The sequence below is a fragment of the Podarcis liolepis genome (genome assembly GCF_965112155.1).
Source record: "Podarcis liolepis genome assembly, chromosome: 16".
Classification (NCBI taxonomy): domain Eukaryota; kingdom Metazoa; phylum Chordata; class Lepidosauria; order Squamata; family Lacertidae; genus Podarcis; species Podarcis liolepis.
In genome coordinates this window covers 521269-543282 of record NC_139567.1, presented here as the reverse complement: position 1 = coordinate 543282, position 22014 = coordinate 521269, and the positions used below count along the sequence as shown (strand labels likewise).

The following is a 22014-nucleotide window of genomic DNA, read 5'->3' as shown; positions in this document are numbered from 1 at the left end:
GAAGAAGTCCTTTCTTTTATCTGTCCTGAATCTTCCAACATTCAGCTTCACTGAGCTGTAATGTTATGAGAGAGGGAGAAAAACATTCTCTGTCCACTTTTTCCATATCACACATAATTTTTATAAACTTCTGTTATGTCACCAGTTGCTTGCCTTTTCTCTAAATGAAAAGGTCCCAGAGGCTGCAGACTTTCTTCTTGGGAGACTCACTCCATCCCATTGATTTTTTTAAAAAAAAACATTTTTATTGGTTTTCCAATAAAAACAGCCAATCAAGATATCTGAATCATAATCCATAATTAAAATAATCATAATCCAATTAATAAAATAAAATAAAATAAAATAAAATAAAATAAACCAAATTGTAATCCAAATTGTAATTACTAATTTTTCCAGGCTCCCCATAGTCTGGACCTCTGAAGCATTTCTCCAAATCTTCATTCCTGCCTCTTCTCTTTGCTTTCATATTTTCCGCCTTCTGATCTTAACACTTTAAAGTTCTCCATCCCTGGCTATGCGATTCTCAGTCATGTCAAAAATCATATATCCTTTCATCCATTGAATACAGCTTTATTTGTAAATATATATTTTTTCAACTGTCTATTTAGCAGCACAGCTTTTCCTGACTTCATTCCAATCTTCCAATCCAGGCTGTTGCTCATGTTTATCCTTTGAAGTTTAACGATGCAGCAGCTCCCAATTTGTTAAATCACTCCAAACCGGGCTGTTGTCCAAACCTTTCTTTTGATATGACACAGTACCTTCCACGTTGTTGAGTTGTTACTATAGATTGTAGGGCAGACTGTTTGCAATATTGCAATGTAAATGAACTGTATTCCACAGATATATGTCATTTGGCGATTCCATTCAGCCTTCTCTCTCCCCCATAATGATAAACTTCTGCAAACAGCTGCACTATATGTTGTCCCAAATTGTTATCTCAAGTCATTACAAAGTCAGTCAGCAAATATTTCCTGCTTCCCTTGAAAATGAGAGGAATTCTCATTTTTCCATGCTGCATCATAATAACAAGCGCCATCTTGTTTCTTCTTTCATCTTTATCAAGTCTTTCAAGTCCGAGTAGAGCTGCAACAGTTGAATGCTTAATTATTAATAGAAGTCCATCTGTACTCTTTTTTCTTAAAAAAAAAGAAGTTTCTTGATGAGGCTTGGCATAGAAAACCAACTGTAGATATTAAGAAGAGAAAAAGGACGTACCAAACACCTCCGTAATCCAAGCACCATGAAGAGAATCTCTTTGAAGTCCGAGCTTAAACACCAGGGGCTGTACAGTTCTGCAGGTTTTTTCTTAGTCTTCTTCGGTCCAGACTATGTCTGTTTGTTGTCCAAATCCAATTATTTTATCAAACAGATATTTCCGGCTATGAGAGGGACTTCAGAGAGTGCCAGCCATGTCGTGCTCTGGGACCCAATTTCATGCCGCTTGCACCTTGATGCAAGCTGACAATCTTGGACAGTCTGTGGGTCTACGAGACAGTCTTCCCCCACCCTGGGGAGTCTGCCAGGGCTAATTACCCCCATATCAGCCCTGAATTACCGGCACGGCTGGGATCCGATCATATCGGAGTCAGCCATTTCTCACCACCGGAAACAGGAAGCCTCCATCCCATTGATTATTTTGGTTACCCTTTTATTTTTATAATAAATTTTATTAAGGTTTATGGAGAGAAATATGCAGCTTAAGATCTTCTTCTTTTTTAAAAAAACAAACAAAACCCAAACCAGGATTTTTATCTAGATACAATAGAAACGCAAAAGGGGGGAGGTGAAAGAAAAAGAAATTTTAAAAAAGGAATAGAAAAGAGGTTAAAAGAGGAAGAGAGAGAAATAAGATTCAGAATGAAAAGAACTTCTTATTCTTCCTCATTTCCGCTATGTAAAAACATCATTCACTTTGTCCAATCTAGCATAACACCTCACAAAGCCACTTTTTAAAACAAACATCATCTTCAATCCTCAAATCCAAATATCATTACTTCTTTTTCTTTTTCATGCAAAAAGTTCATGAGAGGGTTCCAATCTTTAGCAAATATTAACAATGACTTTTCTCTGATTAAACATGTCAGTTTCTCCATCTCATCTAAGTCTGTTAGTTTTAACAGCCATTCTTTCATTGTTGATAATAATGAGTCCTTCCACCTTTGCGCATATAAAAATCCTGTTGGTTGTCCTTTTCTGAACCTGCAGTTTGAAGTACTGTAATACTGTCCAGGAAGGACTATACAGTGTTTCATGCTGTTTTTGCACATTTGAATCAGAAGCCTGGTTTCCTTTCCACAGAGGTGAGTGCTTTCGTTTAGGATCCTCACCCATCCCAGCACATACTTTGGGAGCAATGGGCTGTATTCAAGCAATGAGGCCTATGGTATAATGGGACTTCCCCGAAATCAAATCCGCTCTGGGGGGTCAGGAGAACCCCCAGAACAGCACAGGGAGAGATGGGGAGGTGGAGAGGGGAGATGGTTCTGTCAGGCAAGCGGAATGCTTCTGCGGGCAGAACGATCTCCTTAGCACTATGCTGAATGCATCCCAGGGATTCTGACACATGAATTAATGTCATTGCTAGGGGATTATTGCAAATTGAGAGCATCAGCTATGGAATTGAGCCTCTAGATCCGCCCTCAGGCACCAAACACGTGATCTACCGGTTGAAGAACGTGAAGGTAGATGAGGATCACATGCGGTGCCAGCTTCCTGGAGAAAAGTGGGGAGGAAGAGATCCTCAGCACCCCGCCAGCGAGACTCAGCGGCTGAGAGTGAGTGTCCTGTGATGACCTTGAAGGTCTGAGCAGATTCTAAGGGTTGTAGCCAATTCTTGCCCTACTCAGAGTAGACCCACTCAGAGTAGACCCACTGAGGTTTATGCCTAACTTAGTTACACTCCTTTCAATGGGTCTACTTTAAGTAGAACTTAATTGGGTGGCTTGGGTAGCACTGAGGGAAAGGAGTGCAAGGAGCCATAGAGACAGAGCCATGAGACAGATGTTTGTAGGGGCAATAAATCTCCGCTCTGGAGTGCTCAATATTCTGTTCATCTTGTTCTGGTCACTGCCCATGAGAGCTAAAAACAGAATGGGGAACCTGTGGCCCTCCAGGTGTTGTTAGATTTCAGCTGCCATCACTCTTCTCCCCTCCCCCCAGTTTGAGATGAAATCCTAAAATTACCTGGATGTGAATAATGCATGCTTAATTCCGCCTTCAATTTTTTGTCTGTGAATTGAAAAGTGGAATATAAATATTTTAAGTCATAAAAATAAACAAATGAGCTTTAAGTATTTCTCATGTTCTTGTTTTGTTTGGTCAGACTGAGTATATCCTGGCCAGATTCTGATACAAAAGAGAATTGTTGCCTTTTCTTTGGAATGCCTTGGCACTCTGTGTCTTGGGTATGTTTCCCCAGTAGTGCAGTTGTGGTGTGAGCAGAAAAGCGGAATATGGATCAGAGTGACATCACCCCATTTTTAACTTATGAGTCATGGGATAAGATTTTGTTTCTTACACCCTTTCCCTCCCTTTCCTTGCAGAGAAAAAGAGGCATCCTCCTACAGACAAGATATGTGGAACTCTTTATAGTCGTGGACAAAGAAAGGGTATGGACTTGCACTTGTGCTAACAGAATGTGTGCAGCTGAACTGCAGATTTTGGGGGATGAGCCACCCTCACCCCATCCCTGAACCACTTGGAGAACACTGGGTCCAGTTAGCTTCTGTGGTTCTTCACTTTGTTCCACCCCTTCCCACTATGACTGGTCACTTCCCATTCCCATCCCTACATAAACATTGTTTTCCTTTAAGTCACTGTGTTTCCAAATTATCAGCTGAGACTCCTTTTCCGAAAGCCCTAAAATTCTTGGGTTTTGCTATGAAGTCTTGCATGGATGAGGGATGCGGGTGGCGCTGTGGTCTAAACCACTGAGCCTAGGGCTTGCCGATCAGAAGGTTGGCAGTTTGAATCCCTGTGATGGGGTGAGCTCCCATTGCTCTGTCCTGGCTCCTGCCAACCTAGCAGTTCGAAAGCACGTCAAAGTGCAAGTAGATAAATAGGTACTACTCCAGCAGGAAGGCAAACAGTGTTTCCATGCGCTGCTCTGGTTTCGCCAGAAGCGGCTTAGTTATGTTGGCCACATGACCCGGAAAAACTGTCTGCAGGCAAACGTTGGCTCCCTTGGCCAGTAAAGCGAGATGAGCGCCGCAAACCCAGAGTCGTTCACAACTGGACTTAACTGTTAGGGGTCCTTGCATGGATGGGAGACAGCAGAGAAGAAAATGCAGACCATTCAAAATTTTCTATCTTTACTTCTAAACCTGCACCAACTCCATGATTCCATTCTGGAGACTGGCAACATAAGCACACTTTTGGCCTTAGCCACCTTTTTAAAGCACAAGGCTCTGGAATTGCTGGCACTGTTCTGTTGTTTGTTTTCTTCGTTGTCCCATTTTCCGTCCGTGCATAAATGTTTGCTTTTCTTTCAGTATCAGCTGATGGGCCAGAATAAAACTGCTGTTACAGAAGAGATGGTGCATTTGGTCAACTACCTGGATAGTGTGAGTGAAAGCTTTATGATACTCAGAGTTGATGAATTGTGCCAAAATATGCATGTATTTTTATTCCTTTTACTTTTACCTGCCCCTTTCTTCAAAGTGGTGTGATTATTTATTATTTCATTTCTATACCAAAAAACTGTGCAAAAAACTGAAGCAACAACGGACAATTTAAACAAAATATTTCAAAAATACACAGTTCAAAATGTTATATCAATACAAAGTTACTAATATATATATATATATATATATATATATATATATATATATATATATATGCTTTCGTAGATTTTCACGGGTACAGGAATGCAGGTTTTGGTGTCTTCGGGTGTCTTCCCGTGTAAGAGTTGGGGTGTCTAGGCGACGTTTCGACGAGGTCTCACTCGTCATCTTCAGGCTGGTGCTTTCGGCTTCTTGTAAAATCAACATCTTCCTTCTGATCACCCTTGGTGAGCTAAAGTCTTCCCTGCATGCAAAGGCTCTGGCGGATGGAGCAAGTGAGGTCAAGAGTGGGTCCAACGGTCAAGAAGGCGGTTTCTGCATGTGCTGGAGAGGGAAGTGAGGGGCACATGGGGCTTGTCCACCATTCCCCATCCAGGGGAAGGAAAACTCTGATCCTAAACCTCTGCTGTCTTGCGGGATATCTTTGGGAGAAGGAAAGGCTCAGGAGGAAACCCTACAGAAATCCGGAGCGGAGTCCCTAAGACGGTTGGGTGGCACCTTGTACACCTCCTTCCAGCTACTACTGCAGCCCAGCTGGGCCAAACGTCTTGCCCATCAGTGAGGCTGAGAGGGGGATCTTGACGTCTGGGCAGCCCAGGACTTCCAGGCACACTGCTCAGGGTTGTGTCTTGCGGAGGTCACTTTAGTGCTGCTAACACAGCGGTTTGACATCACCCCTGGAGATGCACTCCATTTTCTCTTGAGACAGACAGATGCCAATAACAATGTAACATTGTAACCCTGTTCTCACCTAGGGTCCAAACCAACTCTCAGCTCACCCACAGAAGTCTCACAATGAGAAGAGCTCCTGGCAGCAGCAGACTTTGTCCTAGTCTCTCACTCTAGACTTGCTTTTACGGGCAACTCAAGATGGCTGCTCCTGCCTCAGGCTGCCCACGGCTGTGTCCAATTCAGCTGCCCTCTCCACACCCAGTTCAAGATGCAGCAGTTTTGTTGTGTGTGCCATGTATTTGAAACATAATAATTAGGATGACAACTGAAATATGTTATTTTGAGGTTTCTAGAATGCCTTGCCAAGGAAGACTTGCTTGGCATCCAGCTGCATTATCTTTTTGGTTTTCTTTTTTGGGATCCCTCCCTTTGTCCAGGCCTTTCAATGTGGAATGGCTCTATGTGTGCTTTCTGATGAGCTACCATTCTCTATTCAGTGTGCACAGGGAGGGGATGGCAATGGGGCATGGGGACACGTGATTCTCTTTAAACATTTCACAGCTGCTTGGAGCTGCTAGTTAGTTTACTGTGTCTGCATGGTAAAAACAAAACAAAACAAGCTTTTAAAATGCTCCTAGGAAGAGACTCTACATGCTTGCATGCATTCTGTTCCTGGAGAATTTCATGGGTCCAAAGGTGGCTGCCCTGACAGGCTCTGTACGGTGTCCTTGTCCTAAGTAATGCCTCCTGCTTGTCTGGGTGCAGGATGGAGAGCCGTGGTTGCAGGGTGAGTGCTGAAACCTCTGACGCTTCTATAACTGGAACAGAGCCTAACACTGCACAACATCACCCCTGTTACTCTCTGCCCTTTTGCCTCTGCCTCACCCACTTTTGGCTAGGATCCTGTCTGCCGTGTGGCCCTTGGAAGGTTACCTCTGAGGGAATGGGGCCCTTGGGATAGAAAACATTCCCCAGCCCTCTCTTACTTGTTCCTTTCTTCTCTCTGCTTTCCAGATGTACATAGCACTGAACATTCGCATCGTGTTGGTTGGCTTGGAGATCTGGACTCAGGAAAACAAGATCCGCCTGGAAGGAGGTGCAGGAGACGTTCTTGCCAACTTTGTGCAGTGGCGAGAGCAGGAGCTTGTCCCGCGCCAAAGACATGACAGTGCACAGTTTGTTCTGTAAGATCTGTGGGGGTTTTCCTCCTACTCTTTTCCCTGAACTTCAAAAAGAGGTGGATGATGGAAGTTGTGCAAATATTTATCCCACCCCTTCTTATGCTAGTGCACAAACCAGAGTCGCTAACAACAATTATAGTCAACTATAAAATGCTGCAGTGCTATAGATCCGCTGTACATGACGATACCACCTGATTTTTTTTGCACTTGGGCAAAAAAAATGAGAGGCACAAATACAAGATGGGTGACACCTGGCTTGAGAGCAGTACATGTGAAAAGGATCTAGGAGTCTTGGTTGACCACAAACTTGACATGAGCCAACAGTGTGACGCGGCAGCTAAAAAAGCCAATGCAATTCTGGGCTGCATCAATAGGAGTATAGCATCTAGATCAAGGGAAGTAATAGTGCCACTGTATTCTGCTCTGGTCAGACCACACCTGGAGTACTGTGTCCAGTTCTGGGCACCACAATTCAAGAAGGACACTGACAAACTGGAACGGGTCCAGAGGAGGGCAACCAAAATGGTCAAAGGCCTGGAAACGATGCCTTATGAGGAACGGCTAAGGGAGCTGGGCATGTTTAGCCTGGAGAAGAGGAGGTTAAGGGGTGATATGATAGCCATGTTCAAATATATAAAAGGATGTCACATAGAGGAGGGAGAAAGGTTGTTTTCTGCTGCTCCAGAGAAGCGGACACGGAGCAATGGATCCAAACTACAAGAAAGAAGATTCCACCTAAACATTCGGAAGAACTTCCTGACAGTAAGAGCTGTTCGACAGTGGAATTTGCTGCCAAGGAGTGTGGTGGAGTCTCCTACTTTGGAGGTCTTTAAGCAGAGGCTTGACAACCATATGTCAGGAGTGCTCTGATGGTGTTTCCTGCTTGGCAGGGGGTTGGACTCGATGGCCCTTGTGGTCTCTTCCAACTCTATGATTCTATGATTCTATGATTCTATGATTCTATGATTTGGGAGCTGCAAATAGTGCAAAATGAAGCCGTCAGTGGGGCACCCAGCTTTCCACATATTACCCCTTGCGCTAACAGAATGAGTTAGTGCTTCCCTCGAATATAATTCATTGCACTCCTGCAAGTTTTTTGGTGAAACAAAAGAAATGCCATGGTTGGGTCACTTTCTGATGCAACCAGACTTCTCCATGACCCTTCCCCCCACCCCCCACTCAGGAAAGTGGGACCAATTCGGATGGTCCACCACTCCCCCCAGTTAATGGAACCAAATGGTTTCCAAAGAGTGATAGGGGATGCCTTATCCCATGTTGATGGCCTTTCACCTGATTCACTGGTGGCCAGCTGGAATGCAGAGATAACAAGGGCTATTGACTGACTGGCTCTGAAGCTCCCTCTCTGATTGCATGGAGCCCAGACGGCCCCCTGGTTTCCCCCAGAGCTGACAGCTAGAGCACCAGTGTTGGACTGGACACAGGTCAAAGCTCAATGTTGAGCCTACTAAGTGGAGATAGCGATGACAAATAGGACCTTCTTCACCATCTCTATTGCCTTTGCAGAAAAAAGCAGCAGGAGACTCAGGTGGTTCACAATCTAATGGAAACACTTTCACCATTGAGGCCCTGTAAGGACCCCAAGATCTCCTGCAATGATTTTGCAAAGGTTTCTGCAAATAAAGTTGCTCAGATTTGGAAAGAGATAGACTCCACTGTGGAAGTGTAGCCTTATTGGAGTTCACCGATTGGGTCTGCGTTGCTCCCGGACAGGAGGAAAGAAGTCAAATGACACCGAGGGTTGGTTCAGAGAAAGAGTTCTTTATTTCTGCTCTCCGGAACAGCAGAAAGGCACCTGTGGGGTCAGTCCACAGCAAGTCCAAAGAAATGAGAAATTTCATGCAGTATATATATCCTCCAGGCACCCTCTCCCTCCTTCCCCAGGAATCTAACCACGTCAGCCTATACACGCAGGTTGACATCACATATGTTCCTGCTCCGGTATTCTTAACCATAAAAGGGTATTCCTTCCTGTATTTCTGACCATAAAAGGGTATTCCTTCCTGTACTTCTGACCATAAAAGGGTATTCCTGTTCTTATACTCTTATCTTGGAGCAAGAGGTCACCAACTCTAAGAACACATTCTGGCTGTTCCCGGACTAGGTCTGTGCGTCTTTGTGGTCTTTGTGGTCAGGATGTAAGATAAAGCCCAGAGTGTCATCCCTGTTCCACTTTGGAATGGACAAAGCCATCCGTCATTACCGGCCTTCATGGACTGATAAGGGAGAGAGCTTTGAGCACTTGTTTATACAGCTGGGTTTTGGCTCAAGAGCTCAAGTTAAAGCATTTTAGCTAAGGAAAAATAGGGATTTTGGTGCAGATTCAAACTGCCTGCACAGTCAGTTTTGGGTTTGGGAGACCCATTCCTTCAGAAGCAGGGCTAGGGTGGGAGAGTGCTAGAGTTCTGTCTGGTCAAGTTGTATGGGATCAATTCCAATCTGTTACCTCTGAGGATGTGGACAGGCTGCTTGGAAGAGTGAAACCGACCACCTGTCTCCTTGATCCTTGCCCATCCTGGCTCATAAAAGCGAGCCGGGAAGGGCTGGGCAATGGGCTTTGCGGGGTGGTGAATGCTTCCCTCTGCGAGGCAGCCTTTCCAGACCCACTGAAAGAGGTGGTCATTAAACCGCTTCTTAAAAAAACATCTTTAGACCCAGCCAATATGGCCAACTATTGCCCAGTCTCAAAGCTACCATTCTTGGGCAAGGTGATTGAGCGGGTGGTTCCTGAACAAGCACGCCTGGAGGATTCGGACCATTTGGATCCCTTCCAATTGGGATTCAGGCCCCACCATGGGACTGAAATTGCCTTGGTCATGCTGGTCAATGTACTTCAGCCAGCCAGGGACAGAGGTGAAAGCTGTTTCCTGGTCCTGCTGGATCTCTCAGTGGCCTTTGATCCAATTGAACATGGTATCCTTTTGGACAGTCTTGAGGAGTTGGGAGCTAGGGGCACTGTTATACAGTGGTTCTGCTCCTTCCTCCTGGGCCGTGTTCAGAAAGTGGTGTTGGGGGATGAGTGTTCAGACCCCTTGGCTCTCAGTTGTGGGGTGCTTCAGGGTACTGTCCTCTCTCCCATGCTTTTTAACATCTACATGAAGCCGCTGCGAGAGATCAAGGGGGGTTTACCTCTCCTTCAAATCAGAAACACTGACAGTGGTGAAACTCCTGTGTGAGTATCTGGAAGCGGTTGAAGGATGAATGGCAGCTAACAGATTGATGTTGAATCCTGACAAGACAGAAGTACTGTTCTTGGGGGGTGGGGCGGGCTGGTGTGGGTTACTCCCTGGTCCTGAATGGGGTAACTGTGCCCCTGGTACGCAGCCTGGGAGTCATTTTGGACTCACAGCTGTCCATGGAGGCACAGGTCAATTCTGTGTCCAGGGTGGCTGTCTACCAGCTCCATCTGGTATGCAGGCCGAGACCCTACTTGCCTGCAAACTGTCTTGCCAGAGTGATGCATGCTCTAATTATCTCCTGCTTAGACCAGTGTTTCCCAACCTTTTTTGGGCAAAGGCACACTTGTTTCATGAAAAAAATCTCGAGGCACACCACCATTACAGCCCCGTGACGTCAGCGCGCAGCGTCACGCCGGGAGGGGCGCACGAAAGTGTAAGTTTCAATTTTTTCCCCTCCCCCTTGCCTTCCTTCTGTGCCAACCGCCAAAAAGCCAAGACTTTAGGGCAGCAGGTCGACACGGAAGAAGCTCCTACCTAAGGACAGGTGCGATGGCCGTGTCCTCTTCTGCCACACTTGGCAGCCCTGCCTCACGGTCGTGACTCCCACCCTGATTTCTCCCCGCAGGTCGAGCGGCACAGGCAGCCCAATGTGTCCAGCCCAGACACAAGCCCCGCTTCCCCACTCTAGATCCTGAATGCGACCAAGTGCTCTGGACTCCCGAGCAGGGTGGGAAAGAGGACTCGCATCTGGTAGCCTCCGGGCTCCTCGCCTGCTCGAGGGATGGCATTGCAGGCAAGCTGCCGGCCGTCGCCATCGCCCCCCCCTCATGCGAGTGGACCTGCCCGGAGTGGTGGGCCGGGGGAGGCTCGCTCTCTGTGGGGATGTGGCCCGCACGCGCGGCCCCGCTTCCTCCTGCTCAGGGCTGAGCTCCTTACCCGCGATCTCGGTCTCGCGCACGCGGATCCCACTTATTCCGAAGCTCGCGCCACTAGCCGGGGCTCTCACACCGTGCCAGGGCGAGGCGGCACGGCCCACTGACGTCATCGCGGCTCGCCGCCGCCCTCGACTTCCCTGTTCCCTCCCCTCCCTCGGGTCGCCGTGGTTACCGAGGACTGCAAGCTGCTCGGGCGAGCATGGGACATTAAGTGGGAGAAGGAAAATTAAAATTAAAACTCGCCTGAAGGCCGCCTCTCCGGATATGAAGCTATCTTTCGAATTTTTTAATTTTTCCCGCGGCACACCAGGCAACATCTCGCGGCACACTAGTGTGCCACGGAACAGTGGTTGGGAAACACTGGCTTAGACTACTGCAACACGCTCTATGTGGGGCTACCTTTGAAGGTTACCTGGAAACTACAACTAATCCAGACTGCTGGAAGCCACCCAGAGTGGCTGAGGAAACCCAGCCAGATGGGTGGGGTATAAATAATAAAATTGTTGTTGTTGTTGTTAGGGGGTGCTAATAGATGCATGCACGCACGCACATGTATGTATGTATACTTTGTTGGTTTGTTTACTATTCTTAGTCTTGAATATTTTAAACTTATTTGCTTATCCTGACTCCCCCCGCCCCCATTTCCCCATAGTTTTAAAGGCTTTTATTAAGAATGTGATTCTCCTTTTAGCTAGTGCCCAGACACTGAAAGTGACCTTACCCCCCCCCCCCCCGCTCTTTGCTGGCATTACTGTTTGGGATTTAAATGGGAGATGACAATTCTGCTTGCGGCAGAAACTAATGGCACTCTTTCCTGTGTGTAAATTTCAGGAAGAAAGCATTTGGTGGCACAGCAGGGATGGCTTACGTGGGTACCGTCTGCTCCAAGAGCCACGCTGGAGGCATTAATGTGGTAAGACAACATCCATTGCTTCTCCAATGAACAAAGGTGGAAACTTAGCTTTGTGGCAAAAGGGGTTTGCGGTGGGTCTGGCTGAGATCCAGGTGCTCCGTTTTCATTGGGTTTATTCTTTTTATTTTGGGGCATTTGGTTTGGGCGTATTCCCAAGTCCCCCCTCCCACTGCTAGGACTTGGCAGAGTGGCAGGACCACTGCTGCATTCACAACCCAGCTGCTCATGGCAACTGTGGTGAAAGGGGCGGGGGTGAGAATTGGGCCCAATGCCATTGTGGATCCCAAGCTGGCTCATCCCCCTCCCTCAGAATGTTCTGTTCCAAGGCCACACATCTGGGGGGCAGCTGGAAGGCCTGCTCAGTTGGGAGAGCAGAGCAGGGGGACACCTCTGCCTATGCCTAATCCAGACACTCCTTGCCCAGCCTTGCGTGGGGGGGGGGGGAGTTGGGTTGCTCTGCCTGGTTTCTTGTGTGCTGGTACTTCAATCACCCAAGGCTGAAAGAAGAGAGCAAAGGCTTGTGATACTTTCCCACTAAGTGATTACACAATAGTTTCTCTAACCAAGCCAGAACTTTTGGACCCCTTTTTATTACATACTTGTGTGTGCTTGTTATTTTTGTGTTGTTTTCTAGTTTGGGCCCATCAGTGTGCAGATGTTTTCATCGATCGTTGCTCATGAACTTGGCCACAACCTAGGAATGAACCATGACGATGAAAGGAAGTGTGACTGTGGTTCAGAAAACTGTATCATGAACTCTGGAGCATCGTACGTAACTCTTTTTTGGACCTATTGCAGAAGGCCTTTGGGCAGAGCAACTCTGGGAAACCTTTTCCAACTGGACAGCTGCATTCCCTTACAGGCAACCTTTTGGGGGGAAACATGCCAGGGGCATGAGGGGCCAGAAGCAAAAGTCAACAGAGCAATGGGTGCAAATTTCACCTGCTCTCCACACGCACGTTGCCTCCAACCAGGCAAGTGAGAGGCATGATCAGGGTGCAAGGGCCTGGTCCAGTCAGACAGAGTCAGTAGGGAATGTGGCTAGGAAGGGCCTGTGGCTGGAAGAGTCCTGGGAGCCCCACAGAGAGGCCCAGAGGGCTGCCTTTGGCCCTGAGGCCCAAGGTTCTCCATCCCTGGAGTAGAGGGATGTAATCACCGGCTACAGGAGACAAAGGGGGAGCAACCTCTGAACATGGGGACCCCTGAATTTCAGCCATGGGAACATTTCCATGCTGCTTTCATCCTTTCAAAAACATAGTCACGTGAGTGAGAATCTTCTCTTTTTAAACAGATGGGTATTATTTGTTAATTTTACATACTGCTCTTCATCTGTAGATCTCAGGGCAGTTCACAGCATAAAAATGCAATATAAAAGAAACAAAATACAGAACATAATAAAAATAAGAACCACTGTAAAGCCAAGAATCCTTCCTTCCATAGCACATGAGAGTGGGGACCCCCCCCCCAACAAGCAATGCCAGATCTTATACATAAATTAAGTGTCCTCATAATGCCCAAAACATTTTTTACCCCTCTTTTAACTAAAAAAGCTCTCAAAGTGGCTTACAAAGCTCAGTCCTCAGGGATTGGGGGCGGGGGGGGGGGGAAGAGAAGAAAAGCAAGTTTAGGCACCAGGTTTTAAAGTTACAGTCCTTCAAACAACCAGCTGGGATGGAAACAGTTCAAAGAAAGCCTGATGGAACAACTGCTGCCAGGTGTCAAATGAGAGAGTCTGTGCAGCTGTGCAAACTTCCTTCTCTGTGATTCTTTTTCTGTGGTGTCTCTTCTGCACAATCCCCCTAGAATGTCATTCCGTTGTGGCTTTCAAGTGACTTAATACCCATCCCTTCTCCTTAGGAACTCTGGGAACTGCAGTCAAATGACAGGAGTCCAAGCACCTCTTTTGGAATTCTTGGCACCCTTATTAGATTACAGTTCCCAGGATTCCTTGAGCCAAGTCAGGAGCCATGTTGGTGAAACTGGTATAATCTGGATTTTGCTTTGCTTTGTATACATGCCCTTTGACACTTGAGAGCTATATTTTTAGGACCTGCCCTAGTCTTGTGATTTTATTTTGATTCCTTGTGAAGAGGGATTGATTGCTAAATGACTTTTGGAATTGTAGCTCTGGGGAGGTGTTTTGGGGGCCTCTGAACAACTCTCAGCACCCGTAAACTACAGCTCCCATAATTATTTGAGGGAAGTCATGATTGTTTAAAGTGATATCACAGTGCTTTACATATATTGTGTGTGAATACGGCTTTAGGGCGAAACCTCTGGAGGGCACCAGCTTGGCAAAGACTGCCCTAGAGTTTGCATGGCCCAATGTAAGGACTATTTTTTAATATTCCATGCTTGCAGAGGGGCCAGGAACTTCAGCAGCTGTAGCGAGGAAGACTTTGAAAAGCTAACTCTGAGCAAGGGTGGGAGCTGCCTCCTCAATATCCCCAGGCCTGAGGAAACCTATAGCATCCCGTACTGTGGCAACAAGCTAGTAGATGCTGGAGAGGAATGTGATTGTGGAACATCAGAGGTTAGTAACGGGTGTGATGTCACCAACACAGAATTCTTTTGGCAGGTTTGAAGTTTGGGCTATTCAGGATTTCTGGTCTTGCGTCTGCTACCACAGGCCATGCTCTTGACTTAGATCCCTCTTTAGCACTGTCTTCCCTGAGAAGCTCCTTGAATCCCAAGATCAAACATGGAACATTCTTATCTTTGCTCCTGGTGGCTGCCAGAATGACAGTGGCATGGCATGGGAAGTCTTCTGCTCCCCCTCTGCAAGCAACCTGGCTTCAAGTGGTGTGGGATATGGTACTCTCTCTCAGAGCAACTCACCCACCACCTCAGAATGCTTCAGGGGGCGGCCAAAAAGATCCTTTGAGTGGGTGTGATATCCATTCAGCATGCATGCAAACAAAATGGAGGGAGTTCCCTGTCAGTGGAGTGGGGGCGGGGGCTTTGTCTTGGTGCATATTAGACGTATAGGAGGGAATCTGCTCGCCTTTCCACACAAACCCTTCATCTGTTTATGATGTACTTATATTGTTCAGCACATCAGAATCAGAAACATGCAAACTAAAGTTCCGCCAGACTCTGTAGAAGTGCTCTGGATTTTTCACACCCGTTGGAGACCTCTTAGTTGTGTGTTATCTTCTCTGCTGCTACCAAAGTCCACATGCTTTTATACCACAAGGAGAGGTGCAAGTCCTTTAGATTTATCGATTGTTGGCCTAACTTTCTTAAAATATGTATTTCCACTGTGGCCCACCCTCTCCTTTCCTGCCCCATACCTGGCAGGTGGGCATGGTTTGGTCATAACAGCCTCACAGGCCAACTGGAGAGGACGGGTGGATCTAATTCAGCCCATAGGCTGGAGTTCAGCCTCACCTGTGTTAAACCACAGTGGCTTAACACAAAGAAGCAGAGGGGAAGTGAAAGAGGTGCTTTTGTGCCCATAAGGACACAGCTCAAAAGCACCTCTTTCACTTCCCCTCTGCTCTGCCCTTTGCTGGGCTAAGGGGGAAATGACTCTGGCTTGCCATGACATCTGAACTTGGATCAGGCCCCTCAAAATTTCAGCCTGGAGCTGGAAGCTAATGGAAGAAGTTTTTAAATGAAGAAGTGCTGGAAGGGCACCTCCTTTAACTGTGGTTTGCACAGTACAGAAGCAACACTTAACCATAATTTGGTGGCAAATCCATTTCAAACCATAGTTTTATGTCCTGTTTTGGGGCCAGTCTTTAACCATGGTTTGAACTGGATTTGATGTAGCTGCAGCTCCTGTCAGCCCTGCCCATGGTTTAATGGATGTGGTGTAGGACTTCCTACTCCCATCAGCCAGGGCCAGGTTCCTCATCCCTGGTTTAGGAATTGTTTCAGGTCCAAGGTTAATTACGCCTATATAAGGCCAACATTTGAGTTTTAAGATTAAAATGGCATTAGTGCTTTTTTTCAGACGTTACTCAGGGGTATGCACTACTGGGACCTCTCTTTTTTTGTTAAAAAGTGTGGCACTTACTGTAACAACTTCATGGTGAGGACCTGCACCTAGTTTTCTAGAAAAAAAGCACCAGTTGGAAATGCCTGAGAGTGGCCTCCTTCCTCATCTGTTTTTCCCCTTCCTCTCCTAACTTTTCAGGAATGCCAGTTTGATCCTTGCTGTGAGGCAGGAACTTGTAGACTCCACCCTGGGGCTGATTGTGGTTATGGAGACTGCTGTCACAACTGTCATGTAAGACTCACTGATCCCAAGTTATTGCCAGAAACTGCAGGGCAGGAGGAAATTCTACAGGGACTTGGGTCTCTAACAGCATCATTCTACACATGCTTACTCAGAAGAAAGTCCTGCTGAGTTCAGTGGAGCTTGCTCTCGAGTAAGTGTGTGGAGGATTGCAGCCTTGACATGTGCTAAAGAAATAGTCCGCAACTCTAAATGTGCTTCTCTTAGAATAAGTTGAGTTGAAATAAATGGGATATGGTAATTAAATATTATGTTAGAGAAGATTTTTTCCTAGAGTATTTGAATCTTAGACATCTCACTACATGGCCAGGTTGTACATAACACTAAGACGAACCATGGCCAAGTGCAAATGTGTCAGTTTGCAGGTACTCACTGTTAAAAGTCTGGCTGCTTTGATGCCATGTTTAGACTTAAGGCCCTCCAGGCGTCCCATTTCATTGGGCATTCGTGATTTATCTGTGCTCTTGCCAATATCAGGGCAGTTGTGTGCTATCCCAAGTTCATTACTATTTGCCTCTGAAAACTAGGGTTGCCATATTTAAAAAAGTAAAATTTCTGACACCACTGAAATTGGTTGGCTTTTTTTGGAAACCACCATACACCTGGGTTTTTTCTGACATTTTGCCAATTCAGCAAAATTCCCCCCCAATGCCATTTTTACACCTGAAAACCAGGACATGTCAGGGATTTTCCAGACATATTGCAAGCCTATTGTGAACATTTTGGAGCAGATCTAATGCTTTGGTTCTAATGCTTTGGTGGTTGTATGTGGGGGGTTTGTCTGTTCCATGTACGACTGTCTCCCTGTGAGACAAAGGTCATGGGTGTGTCAGGGTGCAAGGAGCTCCTGGGTCTCCAGCAGCACATTTGATCCCTTGAGGCCAGGCTGGCAGGTCTGGAGAAGCTCAGAGAGGCAAAGTGGCTGGTGGTTGACACCTTCGTGAGCATTACAGCAGAGTCGCACTCCTGTGATGATAGCTCCCCTCCTGTCAGGAAGAAGAAGGGTGCTGGGGAAGGAGAGTCCTTCTCTGAGGAACAGGTAAACATTCTTTGAGATGGGACAAACTGTTATCCTTTCTCACAGAGAATACATCTGCAAGGAGTGCAGGGATCGTGATAGTGGGGAATCAGTCATCAGGAACCTAGATATTTGGGTGTGTGGTGCGCAAAGATACCCCAGGGCGAACTGCCTGGCTAGCATGAAGGCTGCACATATGGCACATGGCCTAAGGAGCCTGGAAGATAGTCCTGGGGAGGAGTCAGTGGTTGTGATGTATGTTGACACCAATGACATGGGGGAATGTAGAGGTGAGCTCCTGGAAGCCAAATGTAGTTTGATAGGTACGGTGCTGAAAGCCAGGACCTCCAAGGTAGCTTTCTCTGAAATGCTACCAGTTCCCCATGCAGGGTCAGCAAGAGAGGCATGTGGATGAGGCAATGGGGTTGGGAGGAGAGCATTGGATTTGTTAGACACTGGGGAACATTCTGGTCAATCCAGGCCTGTACAAAAGGGACAGGCTGCACTTGAACTGGGACTATTGCTGCTTAGATCCTTAAAGGTGGTAGGATAGCTTCTAAAGTGATTGTGGGGGAAGGAGGGTCCCATAAATGCTTAAAAAGAATTTGAGGAGCACGTTGCTAAAAACATTAAGACCAAGAACAAGAAGAAGCTCTTTAAACAAATTAGGAGGAGGAGAGCATTTAGGTAGCTTCCACCTGCCATATGGGAATAATAATGCCAGCCTACCATAGAGGATGATGTAAAGATTACGGAGGAGGAACACAATATTTTGGACAGGTGACCTGTGCTGCAGAAATGCTAGACTATTATGGGGTGAAGTCAGTGGGAGGTTTAATCTACTTTGTTGATAGTTTTGGTATATTGCCCACAGTGGGTATTAGCAGGTTGACGCTGGTACATTTCCTGCCTCCCTTTCGTAGTTCCTGTCCAAAGGCACAGAGTGCCGTGAGCGGGCCAGTGAGTGCGACCTCCCTGAGTTCTGCAATGGAACTTCACAGTTCTGCCCTCCAGACGTCACCATTGAGAACGGGCACCCTTGCCACAAAGACGAGGCTTACTGCTACAACGGGCTCTGCCAGTATTACAATGCCCAGTGCCAGGGCATCTTTGGGCCAAGTAAGGAGCATGAGGATCTGCGTTATGTTTGCTTCTCCACAAGGAACAGCCAGCAGACATTATCCTAAGGGATTGGGAACTGCCTCTGGATGACAATTTCTGTTGCTTTTCTGCAAGGCTGGGATCAAGGGACAGCGAAGTTGGGCATCTGCTGAGCCCCCCCCCCAAGAGCCCCCTGGGTCTGCTGCTTCTTTTCACCTGCTTGCTTGTTCATCTTCTTGCTCTGGCTCAGACAGTGGTGGTGGGAAGGAGGAGGAGGAGCAACAGCAGCAGCCAGAGGCAGTTGCTGCCGGCTTGCTCACTGGCTCTCTGCAGTAAGCAAGCAGGAGGAGGAGGAACAACTGGAGGTGATAAGGGCAATGAGGTGGCAGACGCAGTGAGGGAGGGGGCCATTGGAGGCTTTCTTGCCCTCCCCACCGCAACCTGGAGCACACATTAGTTGTTTTATTATTATTATTATTATTATTATTATTATTATTATTATTATTATTTCTTCTTGATGCAGAAAATGGGTCTTCTGTTACTTTATGCTGCTGGTCCTGCCAGAAGGCTAAAGGAACTGGGCAAGCCTGATTTCCCAAATCTGTGTTTTGCAGAAGCAAAGGCTGCTCCCCAAATCTGCTTTTCCGAAGTGAATTCCAAAGGTGACAGGTTTGGAAATTGCGGTTACCATGGGCATGACTATAAGAAGTGCTCGAGCTGGTAAGTGGGTGCGGCAAGGAAAACCTGGTCACCTCCAGACTGTCGGTGCCGCTTAGGGGGTGGATTAAGTCACATGCTGAAAATGTAGATTTGCACAATTAAAATAGCTTAAAGTGCTCTGTTACGAATCTACTTTAGAAAGCAACAACACAGACTTTTTTGTGTTTAGGAAAGTGACAGGGAAAGCATGAAAAGTGAAACAAATGAATGATTAACATATAACCACTGCGCAAACAAATCAGGATGAAATCATGATGAATGTTCATTGTCCTGTAACTGCCCACAAACAAAATGCTCAACAAAGCCTGGACATAATCTGACTTCCACAAAAGGTTCTTTTATGTGAGCAAATCAAAAAGATTGCTCAATAAGCAGCTTGTCAAAAGAAGCCTGCTCTGCACAGCTGCCCCCCCCATGCACAATCAATTCACACATGATCGTGTCTACGTGTCGTGCCAGAAAATAAATAAATAACTTGAATGAAACCTGGAAATGGCAGGAGAGGGCTGGAGAGTCCTTGTGGCTCACGAGGAAACCCTCCCTGAAGCCTGAAGAGGACTTCAGTGAGGGCACAGGAAGCCCCAAAGAGGTGCAGTGGGCCTTTTTTCCGGCTGCTCAGCCTGCCTGCCTAATAGCTGGTACGTGCCCAGATGACAAGACCCCCTTTCTAGGCCTTGCTAATGTGGTCCAAAGGAAAACAGATCAAGGTATTTGACACCAACTGGGCTGCAGCAGTTGCCTGAAGGAGGCATACAAGGCGCCATCCAAGCTTTACTCCTGAGCCTGTCCCACAAGCAGAGGCAGAGACTTAGGATCAGAGTGTTTCTTCTCCTAGATGAGCTCACTTTCCCAGGTGGACGGGCCCCAACTGCCCCTGTCCTATTCATTCATATTGCATTTGACAGATAAGGGCAGGAATCACTATCCTGGTGCCCTCCAGATGTTTTGGACGACAACTCCCAGCACTGCTGACCATTGGCCATGTTGAATGGGACCGATGGGAACTGTAGTGCAAATGTCTGGAGGGCACCATGTTGGCTTCCCCTGGATTAGGGCCATGCATTTCTCCCCCATCCTTTCATTTGAGGAGCGTGATGTTTTGCCAAACCCACTATGTCATTAATACGTTTTGCACAAACAGATGTTTTCCTTATGATTAGCCCACAATTAGCATCCAGGAGTGTATATTTCCTTTAATCCTACTAAGCCTCAAAAACCCTAAGTCAATAATGATCTGTGCATACTTTCAGAAATTAACTGTCAGTGATTTAAGTTGCCGTGCCATATTGCCACAGGAACGCCATGTGTGGGAAACTACAATGTGAGAATGTGCAAACCCTTCCTGTCTTTGGAATTGAACCTGCCATTATCAAGTCTCCCATCCAAGGTAACACCTGTTGGGGTGTGGACTTCCAGCTGGGATCAGACGTACCAGATCCAGGGATGGTGAACGAAGGCACCAAATGTGCCCCTGGAAAGGTAAAGCAGGAAAGTTCTCAGGTGGACCATTGTTTTTTGTTTAATGTATTTTTATTAAAGATTTTCTTGATTTACAAAGGTATGTGCAATGACTCTCTCTCATATTTTTTCCCACATAACACTTTCCTTTTTTTTTTAACAAATTGGTTTCATTTGTTGAGACATTAGGAAGAATAGGGGGAAAGAGGTGGAGGGGGGAACGATGGGTGGCGGTGGGGTCGGGTGGTGATGTTTCTATTTTGCTTAATATATGTGGGGTTTTGTGTCAGCATTGCTAGTGCGGGTTCTCTGCTGTTCACTTGTGTTCCTTTGGTGGTGAGAGAGGTTGGGGTTGGCCTTGGGTGTGGCTGTTCATTTGTGGTTGGCTGTGGTGGTCTTTGTTTTCATGTGTGAGTGGGGTGGGTGGGTGTTTTGGATCAGGTTAGCCATATTGATTTGTATGCTGCTGGTGGATTTTTATCGTCGTCTTGCTGGGCTGTGTATGTGATAAAGGGGAGCCATACCGGGATGAAGGCATCTTCTTCTATTTGTCCCCGTGTCAGTTTCAGTTTATTGGTTGCTTTTTCTAGTAGGTCTGTTTCCCATACTATTTGGTAGCATTGGTCCATGCTTACTCCTGACAGGTCTCTCCAGTGTCTGGTTATGATGTTTCTGGCTGCTGAAAGTAGGTGGGTTATGAATTCTTTGTGGTGTAGATATGTATTATTGTCTTGGAAGATGTATAAGGCAAAGGTAAAGGTACCCCTGCCCATACGGGCCAGTCTTGACAGACTCTAGGGTTGTGTGCTCATCTCACTCTAGAGGCCGGGAGCCAGCGCTGTCCGCAGACACTTCCGGGTCACGTGGTCAGCATAACGAAGCTGCTCTGGCGAACTGGCACCACAGCAGCACACGGAAACGCCGTTTACCTTCCCGCTATACAGCGGTACCTATTTATCTACTTGCACTTAATGGTGCTTTCGAACTGCTAGGTGGGCAGGAGCTGGGACCGAACGACGGGAGTTCACCCCGCCGCGGGGATTCGAACCGCCGACCATGCGATCGGCAAGTCCTAGGCACTGAGGTTTTACCCACAGCGCCACCCGTGTCCCAAGGAAGATGTTTAGTAGAGCCAATTCTGGGGTGATTTCTAATACTTGCTTAGTTATTTTACATATTTCTCGTATAGCTGTTGTCCAGAATAGTTGGATTTTGGGGCACTCCTGCCACATGTGGAGGTATGTGCCTGTGGAGGTGCACCCTCTCCAGCATTTTGGTGAGGTTCCTGGGCGTATTAGCACTAGTTTTCTTGGTTTAAGGTACCACCTGTAGGTGATTTTTAGAGTGAGTTCTTTTCTTTTTGTTGATATGGATTTAAAGGGGGGTTTAGACCACATTTTGGTCCATTGAGTGGGGTTAATCTTGTAGCCTATGTCATCCATTGTTTTTTGATTGTGTCTAGGGAGTTTGTGGGATTTTGGAATAGTATTTTGTATATTGCAGATACCATCCCTTTACCATGTCCCTTTGTTGTTAGGAGGTTTTCGAAGGTTGTCAGGGGCCTAGTTGCTGCTGATGGGTGTCTTCTTGTTTGTCTCGAATTTCTTGTGTTGACAAATGTTTGTTATTTTTGTAGAAGTCTATTAGACAATATAAGCCAGGTTTTTATCTGGAGGTTTTGTGCTGCGTGATGGAATAATGGGTGGTATGCCAGGGGAATTAGTGGGGATGGAGTTGGAGATAGTTTGCCTATTTCTGTTTTCCATGCTTTGAGCATGGTCTGTGTGTACCT

General features: G+C 46.7%; 1 protein-coding gene across 3 annotated transcripts in view; it reads left to right on the top strand.

Moving 5' to 3' along the window:
• ADAM9 (ADAM metallopeptidase domain 9) overlaps positions 1 to 22014 on the top strand; it is a 94669-nt gene that overhangs the window by 36457 nt on the left and 36198 nt on the right. For all 3 annotated transcript variants that reach the window (XR_014520211.1, XM_083480428.1, XM_083480429.1), the window contains exons 6-16: positions 2588 to 2777; positions 3546 to 3611; positions 4494 to 4565; positions 6471 to 6640; positions 11601 to 11682; positions 12317 to 12450; positions 14044 to 14215; positions 15824 to 15916; positions 17867 to 18062; positions 18659 to 18764; positions 20060 to 20243. Coding sequence is in view for 2 of the 3 variants with exons in the window: in XM_083480428.1 (XP_083336554.1) it covers positions 2588 to 2777; positions 3546 to 3611; positions 4494 to 4565; positions 6471 to 6640; positions 11601 to 11682; positions 12317 to 12450; positions 14044 to 14215; positions 15824 to 15916; positions 17867 to 18062; positions 18659 to 18764; positions 20060 to 20243 (1465 nt within the window). In the remaining variant the exon portion in view is untranslated. The remainder of the gene's footprint in view (positions 1 to 2587; positions 2778 to 3545; positions 3612 to 4493; positions 4566 to 6470; positions 6641 to 11600; positions 11683 to 12316; positions 12451 to 14043; positions 14216 to 15823; positions 15917 to 17866; positions 18063 to 18658; positions 18765 to 20059; positions 20244 to 22014) is intronic.